We start from the raw sequence: 11,462 nt of genomic DNA on the forward strand, positions 1-11,462 counted from the left end.
GTGCATTTAATTATTAAGGCCATTTTGGTGATTTCAGTCATCACACAGTAGGCATCCCTCATCTTCTCAGCAGTGACATGCAGTTAAAATGACTTTTCATCTTCCTGGACACTTTTAATGCTTTCACACTGTACATATATGTTACATTTATAAAGGTCCATATCTTGAGGTCAATCTGTCACATATCTTTCATCTAATTTTTCTATGTGCAAATGGAATGGAAAGGAATGGACTAATATTCTACCTGCAAACTAGCTTGTGGTGGTCCTTAACGGGAGTCGGTTGCTCTTCCAAGGAGGCTATACACCTTGGCCTGTAGCGTCTGTTGCTAGAGCAGCTTTATAGGCCAAAGTAGTGAGGTTTACCTGCACAGCACTTCAGTAGCTGGCCTTTGCTACACTTTGCTACCACCATAAACCCATCCGGGTTACGACACCAATTTAACCCTGCCAGTCCTACACCACCTAACCCGCTTCGAGCTGGGATCGAACCAGCGACTTTCCAGTTGCTCTAACAAGGAAGGAGGCTAAATAGGTCAGAGGAGTGAGGTTTATCTACATAGCACTTCACTTTCTGACCTCTGCTACACACACACACACACACACACACCTAGCCCTGCCCCTAACCCTACTCCTAATCTACATTAAGTGCATTGTGTCTTATATTGCATGCCGTCTGACATTATGCAGCCTCCGCTTGCATATCCAAGTCTAGAGGAATATAACCCACACAAAGCCCTCGCTAGGCCCAAACAGTGTATCTGCTTGTTAACAGCAGATGTTTATCAATTCTCAATAACACTCAGTTAATCACTTTTATTTCAGTAACTTCATTAATGCATCAGTTTTTGAATCTGTTTATTATTGACAAAAAAATGTTATCTGAGGGTGCAAGGCTGATGAAAATTCAATGTTAAAGTGTCAGCCTTTTGACTGTTGATTGAAGGTAACACAATGAAGCTCTGCTATCTTGGGTCTATCCTCAACAGCAGCTCACACGGTTTAAAATAGGTCATACTTTAGTGTGAGAGGTTTATAAGTGTTAAAAGAATGACACAAAAATAACTGTAGGTGTACATTCACAGACAACACAATAAAACAAGAAACTTGAATTGCTGAAAGCATTTTAAATGTGCCATACTCTACCTTTTTTGCATTCAAATTTGCTCAAATGAAGAAGAAAGACTTAAAGATACTATTTTCATGACTGTGATAATAAAAATATGCTAAGAATAACTGAGACTGAAACAATGTCAAATTTAGTGTCCTTCCCATAGATACTGCGTTACAAAAACCTCACAGTTGTGTTAACTAGTTTTTTTTGACGCAAAGATGACATAATACGATGAGTAGATTTATAAATGTGTTTTTTTAAAGCAACATTTAAAAAAAAAAACTGATTTAAAATACTGGTGATGACTGATACTTGTGAAATGAGTCCATACAAAACATAAGTTTGGTCATTGTAGTGTCTTCCTCAGGAAACCTATTCTCATCAGCAGAGTAAAGACAACAGTGAAATGAATAAGATGTCAAATGTCAACATCTCTTCAGCCTCTATAGGGCTATAAAGAACTTAAAATAATAAAGAGGGGGGGCAACACTGATGCAAGCATCCATGCGTGTTTTTTGTGGATTCAAGAAACACTATTCTTATTCAGTGTATATACTAGGTTGCACATGATGTGTGATTGACTGGAACCTTATATCTGGATTGGAAAGTGAGATAAATGAAATAAGATGGTACGGTATATTTAACCTCTCTTTATTCTTTACAAACCTGTAGCGAGTTTAAGTCTATGCCAAATTTAATGCAGCATCAAAAATTGACAAAATAGAACAAAAATGTTATCTTACATATTCAAGAGGTCATGATGACTCTCTTCTTACCCTTAAAAGAATATTGTCAAAAATGTAATTAAATGTAAAAATGTCCACACAGACCCAAACTATGTTAATAATGTTCAGATAAATTTTCAATCATTAATGTTTGTACTTTTAATGGGTGTTCTACTACGATATCATATTTGGGGTGGTTCACTAGTCCCTCAAAAATAGTTTCTATAAATGAAACATCTGTATAAGTAATGAATTAAACAGAAAAGTTTAGGACCACTTTAAAATGTGAGCTTTTCATCTAACCCTGGAAATGACCAGACAATTTAGTGGCTAAAAAAGAAAATTGATGGCAAAATAAAAGAAGTATTTTAAAATATTTCGGTTTAAAAATATTTGTAAAACTTAAAACATTTAAGATTAAACAATTAGTTTGTAGGAAAGTTACAGAATTATTTTTAATTTTGCAAGAAACTTTCAGTAAATATTTCTTTAAAGAACCATTTGACTTTGTGTAAGGACCATTAAAAAAACCCCTGAAGAACCTTTTTCCAAAGTAAGAATAAACTGTGAGGTGTATGGATATTAAAAGAACCACAGATGCCAGTAAAAGGTTTAAGGGTAAAGAGAAAATAGAAATGTTAGCATTTGTCTCTCGGCCACTTCTTCTTTTACTGCTTTTCTCTTCTTGCCTTTTGTCTGACACTCTATAGTGGCAAAAAACAAAAACACATCTGTCAGCTAAATACCTGAAACTGACTCAAAATGCTGCAAATTCTTCTTTTCCTCCTGCCTGGTGGTAAGAAATATTTTTCTAATACAGTTTTTTTTCTGTTGCGTATTCGTCATTTCCTCATTCCTCAATTTACTCGATTTCCGATAACAATAAACTGCGGCCCTTTAAAAGCCTTCAATAATGTTTGATATCCACCGTTCTATAAATAGGCCTGATTTAATTTGACATATTTAACAAATACACAATGACTTATTAATATTATTAATACTCTTTAAATGTTGACGAAGAGAAATAGATATTGTAATTAATGTATTGTTTGTTCTTAATAGCTAGCATTATCTGAGGAAACATTATTGTAAAATCTGACTAAAATGGGTTTGAATGCAAATGTCTGAGACTATTTAATACATCTTGAATTTTACTTTAATCCTGTAAGTAATCAAGGTTTAGAAACAAAAAAAAAAAAAAAAAAAAAAGAAAATGGGTGCCATAAATAAATACAAAAGTTATTTATGCTTCGGTGCTGTTTACATTTTACAAGTCAGATATAAGGACATTAAATGTTTTACTTGGTATCAGTAAACATCTTTATTTTAGTATTTTAATGTTTATTAGGGCTAGATTATGTTCATACATTAATCATTTCTTAATATAAAAAAACTGTTAGGTAATCCTGAAGCCCCTTAAAATATTCATCTTGAGATATTTTAACTATTTCTTTAAATTTTGCTTATAGTTAAATGCATTATTATGCATGAAATGAAGTGTTTTGTGCTGCAGGTGTTCTCAGTGCTGACTGGGATGTGAATTATCCTCCTCCGATCTGTGCTGCAAGAGGATCCAATGTCGCTGTTGCCTGTACATTTACATTTCCACAAGTAAACATCCATGTAAAGCAAGTGCAGTGGTGCTCAATGAACTCAAACACTGGCAGGTGTTGGTCTGGTCCATATGTCTATGACAGTGAAGCCAACAATAATTCAATCAACTTTCAATACATTGGAGATAAAACTTCAAATTGTTCTCTTTTGATTAATGATATTAAGGATTCTGGAGAATTTAGGTTCAGATTTATTACTAATTCTTCAGGCGGCATGTGGAAAGGTGATCCTGGAGTGACCATTACAGTACATGGTAAATAATGAAATAAATAATTAACTAATAAAATTATTGAATTAAATAAATATACAACTGAAGTCAGAATTATTAGCCCCCCGTGTTTATTTGTCTCCAATTTCTGTTTAACGGAAAGAAGATTTTACAACACATTTCTAAACATAATAGTTTTAATAACTCATTTCTATCAACTGATTTATCTTTGATATAATGACAGTACATAATATTTTACTAGATATTTTTCAAGATACTAGTATTTAGCTTAAAGTGCAATTCAAAGGCTTAACTAGGTTAATTAGGTCAATAAGGTTAGTTAGGGTATTAGTTTGTTCTGCAGCCTATAAAAAAAAATTGCTTAATAATATTTATAATTATATTAATAAGGAGCTAATAATATTAACCTTAAATGCGTTTTAAAAAACTAAAAACTGCTTTTGTTGTAAATATTTTTGTTTGTTTTTATACAACAATCTCTCAATTTTTATGGGTGTTTTTTGGACAGATTTAAAAGTCTCCCAATCCAGGTCAGGAATAAATGAAGGAACAATAACTGGAGACTCTGTCAATTTGACTTGTTCACTGGACTGTCCTGGTGGTTTATCAGAGGTTCAGTGGTTTAAAAACGGTGAACTGATAAAACAGACAAACCCAATCCTTGTCTTAAACAACATCACTGCTGAAGACTCTGGAAATTACTCTTGTTCTTTGAGGAAATTTACAAACACTTTATCTGGAGAAAGTATGTAGAACGTTCGAGGTTACAGAAGTAACCCTTCGTTCCCCGAGGAGGGGAACGGAAGTGCCATGAATGGGAGGATTCGGATCAGAAGCCGCTTATCTGGAGAGTATTGAACGGGCCAATGAATGAAATTAATTGGCAGCGTAAGCTTGCGCAGGTGTGCGACATCTGCAATCATCTCAGCATATAAGCACACCTGAAGCCAGCAGACGCCATCCTTTTAAGCTGAAGAGACTTTCAAACAGCTAAGGGACAGTCATTATGGCGACGGAATATGGCACTTCCGTTCCCCTCCTCGGGGAACGAAGGGTTACTTCTGTAACCTCGAACGTTCCCCTTCGGTTGGGGAACTTCAGTGCCATGAATGGGAGAATATGGAAAGCGCCATAATGACTGCACCTTACCAACACCCCCGATGAGGAGATAGTCAAGCAAGCGTGACGCACCCACATCATGGGGGGCGCGGTCCTCCAACGTGTCCCTGGCCCTAATTTATCCTACTTCAACAGAAGTTTTACGGATTTAGATATATTTTTTGGGAAGTCGTGAGCATCTAGATAATTCTAGGAAATACGACAGTACGTTGGGAAGCGTGCAATCCCGATAGGGAGGACGCTGCGGAGGCCATCCGTTACCCAAGGGGGGGATAGATGGCAGAATTTACCTATGGACTAGCCCTAAAAAGGGGGAGTACGCATAGCAAAGAGTGGTTAGCGGAGAGGGAAGACACGGGTCCGCCCAGGGGGGGGACTTAACCGTGGCGGAATAAGCATATGGGATCGCCTAGTGGGGATCACGCATAGCAGGCACCTATACCCAAAACGCGGGCTGACCAGCGAGCAGACCTACAACGTAGTGGGCCAGCAAGTGACTCCTCCGCTGAGTCAGTGCTGGGGGCCACGGAGGAATCTGCAGGGCTCACCTGACGGGGAACTTTACTGACAGATAAAAAAGGCGCACGTACCTCCGTGTTAGGGAGAATGGCGCAGCAAGCGTGTTTCAACACCCTACCGAGTTGTCTCCTCAATCACCAAAGGGTTACCTAATACCCTTGAGGAAACCGGCTCCACTCGCAGATTGTAAAACCTTGCAAATGTGTTGGGTGTCGCCCAGCCCGCAGCTCTACAGATGTCTGTTAGAGAGGCGCCGCGTGCATGCGCCCAAGAGGATGCAACGCTCCGAGTGGAGTGTGCACGTACTCCCGGGGGACACGGCTGACCTCGACTCGAATAAGCGAGTGAAATGGCATCCACAATCCAGTGGGATAATCTTTGTTTCGATACGGCACTTCCCTGCTGCCGACCGCCATAACAGACAAAGAGCTGCTCAGATGATCTAAAATTCTGAGTACGGTCCACATAAATGCGCAGAGCGCGAACTGGACAAAGTAAAGAAAGGGCTGGGTCTGCCTCCTCCGGGGGCAGCGCTTGCAGGTTCACTACCTGATCTCTAAAGGGGGTGGTAGGAACCTTGGGCACATAACCGGGGCGGGGTCTCAGGATAACGTGAGAGTAATCCGGCCCGAATTCCAGGCACGAGTCACTGACCGAAAATGCCTCCAGGTCCCCGACCCTCTTGATGGAGGCCAACGCAACCAGCAGAGCTGTCTTCAGGGACAGAAATCTTAGAGATACTGATTCGAGTGGCTCAAAGGGATCGGATCGCAGACTCGTGAGAACGAGGGCGAGATCCCAAGAGGGCATGAGAGGGGGGCGAGATGGATTAATTCGCCTAGCACCCCTAAGGAACTGGATGACCAGGTTATGCTTTCCCACGGTGCCGCCAGCTACCGCGCTATGATAAGCGGAGATGGCGGCCACGTAAACCTTGAGAGTGGAGGGCGACAGCCTGCTGTCCAACTTCTCTTGAAGGAAAGAGAGCACAACACTAATCTGGCAATTTCGGGGGTCTTCTCTGCGAGAGACGCACCATTCAGTGAATAGACTCCACTTCAGGGCGTAGGCGCGCCTCGTGGAGGGGGCTCTAGCCTGAGTGATGGTATTAACCACCGCAGTCGGTAGGTTACCTAAGTCTTCCTCGCGTCTAGGGACCACACGTGGAGGTTCCAAAGATCGGGGCGAGGGTGCCAGATGGTGCCCTGTCCCTGAGAGAGTAGGTCCTCTCTCAAAGGGATCCGCCAGGGGAGGGCCATCGCGAGGAGTGAGAGCTCTGATATCCAGGTCCGGTTGGGCCAAAGGGGCGCAACTAGCAGAACCTGTTCCTCGTCCTCCCTGACCTTGCACAGAAACTGCGCGAGCAGGCTCACTGGGGGAAACGCATACTTGCGCATGCCCCGAGGCCAGCTGTGGGCCAGTGCATCCGTGCCGAGAGAGCCCTCGGTCAGGGAAAAAAACAACTGGCAGTGAGCGTTCTCGGGGGAAGCAAACAGATCGATCTGGGCCTCCCCGAATCGCGCCCATATCAGCTGAACAGACTCGGGGTGGAGTCTCCACTCTCCAGGGCGTAACAGCTGTCGTGAGAGCGCATCGGCTGCACGATTGAGCGTGCCTGGGACGTGAATGGCGCGCAGCGATTTCAGCCGCGGGTGACTCCAGAGGAGCAGACGGCGGGCGAGCTGAGACATGCGGCGAGAGCGCATACCCCCCATGCGGTTGATATACGCCGCCGCCGCCGTACTGTCCGTCCTGACCAGCACGTGTTGCCGCTCCAGCACCGGTAAAAAGCGGTGGAGAGCGAGGAACACTGCCAACAGCTCTAGGCGATTGATATGCCAATGCAGCTGGGCACCCTTCCAGAGGCCCGCAGCCGCATGCCCGCGACACACGGCCCCCCAACCCGTGTTGGAAGCGTCTGTTGAAACAACAACATGGCTGGACGCCTGTCCTAGAGGCACACCGGCCTGTAGGAACGAGGGGTCGTTCCAAGGGCTGAGGGCGCGGCGACACAGCGCAGTAACCGAGACCCGGTGTGTGCCCGCGTGCCATGCGCGTCTGGGGACCCGATCGTGAAGCCAGTGCTGAAGTGGTCTCATATGGAGCAACCCGAGCGGCGTGACGGCGGCTGCGGATGCCATATGCCCCAGGAGCCTCTGAAAGAACTTCAGTGGGACCACTAGTTTGCTGTCGAGCTCCCTCAGACAGTTCAGCAACAGGCGAGCGCGTTCCTCGGAGAGGTGCGCTACCATGGTGATCGAGTCCAGCTCCATCCCGAGAAAAGAAATCCTCTGCACGGGGGCGAGTTTGCTCTTTTCTCGGTTGACCTGAAGCCCCAGTAGGCGGAGATGCCGAAGCACCTCGTCCCTGTGCATAATCAATTGCTCCCGCGAGTGGGCTAAAATCAGCCAGTCGTCGAGATAATTGAGTATGCGAATGCCCGCGAGCCGAAGGGGCGCTAGGGCACCCTCCGCGAGTTTGGTGAAGACCCGCGGAGACAGAGAGAGCCCGAAGGGGAGGACCTTGTACTGCCACGCTCGACCCTCGAACGCAAACCGCAGAAATTGGCGGTGGCGTGGAAGAATGGAGACATGGAAATACGCGTCCTTCAGGTCTATGGCTGCAAACCAATCCCGAGGACGAACGCATTGGAGAATGCGCCTCTGCGTGAGCATTCTGAACGGCAGCTTGTGCAGACAGCGGTTCAAAACGCGCAGATCTAGGATTGGCCGTGACCCACCGCTCTTTTTGGGTACGATGAAGTATGGGCTGTAAAACCCACTCTCCATCTCGGCTGGAGGAACCGGCTCGATTGCACCCTTCGCCAGGAGGGCAGCAATCTCCTCTCGCAAGACAGGGGCGGACAGGGGGTTGACCCTGGAGAAATACACGCCCGTAAACTTGGGGGGCCGTTTCGCGAACTGAATCGCGTAACCGAGTCTGATTGTGCGTATGAGCCACCGCGAGGGGCTGGCCCGCGCTAACCAGGCAGGCAGAGCCCTCGCTAATGGAGTCATCGCTACAATCGCTGACGTACCAGCGGTGGGGCAGCGCGGAGTGGGTGTGCTGATCCGGGAAGCACGAGGGTCCCGCGGAAAAGCTGGAGGAGAGCGATTCGCTCTGGCTCCGCACCCTGACTCCGGAGAGGGGGCTGGAGGGCTGAGGGAAGGGAGACCGTCCCCCCAGCGCTCGTGAGCCACTGGCGAAGCACGTAGAGTCTGCGAGCCGGAAGGCAGCGCGTCCCGGACTGGCAGAACTCGTGCAGTCACATCCGGGGAAGGGAAAAAGTGCTCTTTTACTGATGTTTTGGTGGCACTGAAAAGTACCGTTGTTATCGGGGCCCCGCCCTCCAGCGGGGAAAGAGCAAGTTTCCTCTTCTCCGGATGGCCTGTCTCAGGGACGCTTCGCGGTCCGTTTACCGGACTTAACGGCGCCCTGGGCAGGAGGGGCTGCCTGCTTTCGAGGTGAACGCCGCGCCCGCTTGGCCGGAGGCGCAGGCGGGGGCGGGGCAGCACTCGTTGGCGGGCGCCCTCGGCGAGGAACAGCGGAGGTGGATGGCTCGGCGGGCGGAGCGGGCTTACGGCCACGCCGATAGATGACATTGCCCATCGCATCCGACTGCTCTTTCACCGCCTTGAATTCCTGGGTGAATTCACCGACGGTGTCGCCGAACAGGCCAGCCTGGGATATGGGCGAGTCAAGAAAGCGAACTTTGTCAACGTCGCGCATATCGGCCAGGTTTAGCCAGAGGTGGCGTTCCTGAACCACAAGTGTGGACATCGTCCTCCCCAGCGCACACGCGGCGGACTTAGTAGTCCGAAGAGCATAGTCGGTCGCGGTGCGCAGCTCATGTAATAAGCTTGGGTTGGACCCGCCCTCGTGCAGCTCGGCCAGCGCCTGCGCTTGGTAGCGCTGGTAGGTGGCCATCGCGTGCAAAGCAGAAGCAGCCTGGCCCGCAGCCTTATAAGCTCTGGCTCCGAGGGAGGCAGACAACCTACAGGCTTTGGACGGGAGGCGGGGCAAACCCCGCCACGTAGAGGCGCCGCGCGGACAAAGATTGACCGCGATAGCGCGCTCCACTGACGGGATCGCCTCATACCCCCTGGCAGCTCCGCCGTCAAGGGCGGTGAGGGCGGAGGCACTCGCAGCACGGGCAGAGAAAGGTGCCCTCCAGGACTGCGTGAGCCTACTGTGCACTTCCGGGAAGAAGGGGACGAGAGGCTTCGAAGGCTTCGCCTTCTGGTCCTCTACGTAGCACCCATCTAGTCGGTCCGGCCGCGGAGCTGGGGGATAAACCATCTCCAACCCCACGGCCGAAGCAGCCCGGGAAAGCACGGCTAACATGTCCGCTTCAGGATCCGATTTGACAGCGCTCACCTGCCCGGAGGGGGCGAGCGGGTCCGGATCTTCGTCGGACAGTGAAAGCCCACCCTCCGATGCCGCGGAGGACATCTGATCTCCGGTGTCAGCGAGTGTGAGAGCTACCATCTGGTTAGACGGATCACTCTCACCACCCGAAGCTTGGATGGAGCGCCGTGAGGAGCGAGAGGTCCGCGAGCCCGTGGGCGGCGGATTAGCTCCCGCTGAAACCCTCAGATCTGCCCGAGCGCCCGCTGCTTTTTTAGAACAGGAGGCAACTGGGGTGGCTCGCTCTCTTGCGAAAGTTAGCCGCGATCTTAGCTGTGCAACGGTCATGGCATCGCAATGACGACATGAACCGCCCGCGAGCACCGCATTAACATGCTGGACCCCCAAACATGCAATGCAGTGATCGTGTCCATCATCCGGAGACAGGAAACCCCCGCATCCAGAAACGCACAGTCGGAGCGCCATCCTGAAAAGGACGTGCTGCACGACTGTGTTGCTCTTTTAGGAAAGTTGCAACTATACGCACCGCTCTGGAGGACCGGACCCAAAGAACCGCAGGCAAGGGAGTAACCCAGCTCGACCGTCTGCCACCGCGAAGACCCACTCTGGACCGGGAGACACACTCGTTCGCTCTGAAGTGCTGATCAGCAAGAGGAACCCTCATCGACTCACTCAGAAAGGATCTGAAGCGAAAAGGATGGCGTCTGCTGGCTTCAGGTGTGCTTATATGCTGAGATGATTGCAGATGTCGCACACCTGCGCAAGCTTACGCTGCCAATTAATTTCATTCATTGGCCCGTTCAATACTCTCCAGATAAGCGGCTTCTGATCCGAATCCTCCCATTCATGGCACTGAAGTTCCCCAACCGAAGGGGAACTTAGAATACATTACCATTTTCATTTTTATATCAGATTCATATATGCTAAATGGCAGCTGTATTACATGCACACACTTTTTGTTATCTTTAACAGATGAGTCTCTTCTGATTATTGTAGTGTCTTCAGTCTCGCCTGTGTTCATCATCATTGCAGCTGTGATTCTTATAAGAAGGTCGGAAGAGTTTTTGCTACCTGCACACTAAAGTATCCCAACTCTCTCAATTAATAATTTAGAGCTGCATACGTTTTAATTTTGAAGATAAGTCGATTAAAAACTAAACTGTATCTTTTTATAATGTTTTTCTCAGAGTGGAGTCCCCCTCCTTGTCATCATATATTAGTGATGTTTTGTCTGAATTCTGCTATTTAAAGTTTATGTATGTCTTTTAATTCTAGAAGGAAAGCAGCAAAAGAAAGAGAAGAACCCATGGATCCTCTTTATGCCTCGCTACAAATAACCGTAAATATACATTTAAAACCTATGTAGAAATCAATTATATATATATATATATATATATATATATATATATATATATATATATATATATATATATATATATATATATATATATAATTTTTTTTATAGTTTTTTACCTGAAATGTACAAAATGTAAGTCGCTAGCTGTATTGGTCAACAAGCTTCTTCAGATAAAAGCATGCTGGTTATGTTGCAATAGTTTAGTCTTGTCAGCAGTGTAAAGTTAACAGTAACATCAGATGTTTTTATTATAGATTCAGGAATGTTTACTGGTCTTCTCTGTCTTCTGTTTACTGTCAGGCTGAAACTCAAGCATCAGCAGTCTACTCAACCATACAAGATATACTGAAGGAGTGAAAAAAGGATGAAGTGCAGCTTAATATAGATACAGATGTCAATATTAAACCCGAGAAGCGAG

The 11,462-nt window shown here is 46.7% G+C and overlaps 1 protein-coding gene across 1 annotated transcript; it reads left to right on the forward strand.

Moving 5' to 3' along the window:
* Window positions 1-3,369: 3,369 nt before the first annotated feature.
* Window positions 3,370-11,024, forward strand: LOC147833460 (uncharacterized). Its single transcript, XM_087286367.1, has 3 exons — window positions 3,370-3,705; window positions 4,106-4,426; window positions 10,963-11,024. The coding sequence occupies exons 1-3, from the start codon at window positions 3,486-3,488 to the stop codon at window positions 11,022-11,024; spliced, it is 603 nt and encodes a 200-aa protein (XP_087142493.1). The 5' UTR covers window positions 3,370-3,485.
* Window positions 11,025-11,462: the final 438 nt, after the last annotated feature.

This window comes from Danio rerio, chromosome 16, assembly GCF_052040795.2.
Source record: "Danio rerio strain M-AB ecotype USA chromosome 16, GRCz13ab, whole genome shotgun sequence".
Classification (NCBI taxonomy): Eukaryota; Metazoa; Chordata; class Actinopteri; order Cypriniformes; family Danionidae; genus Danio; species Danio rerio.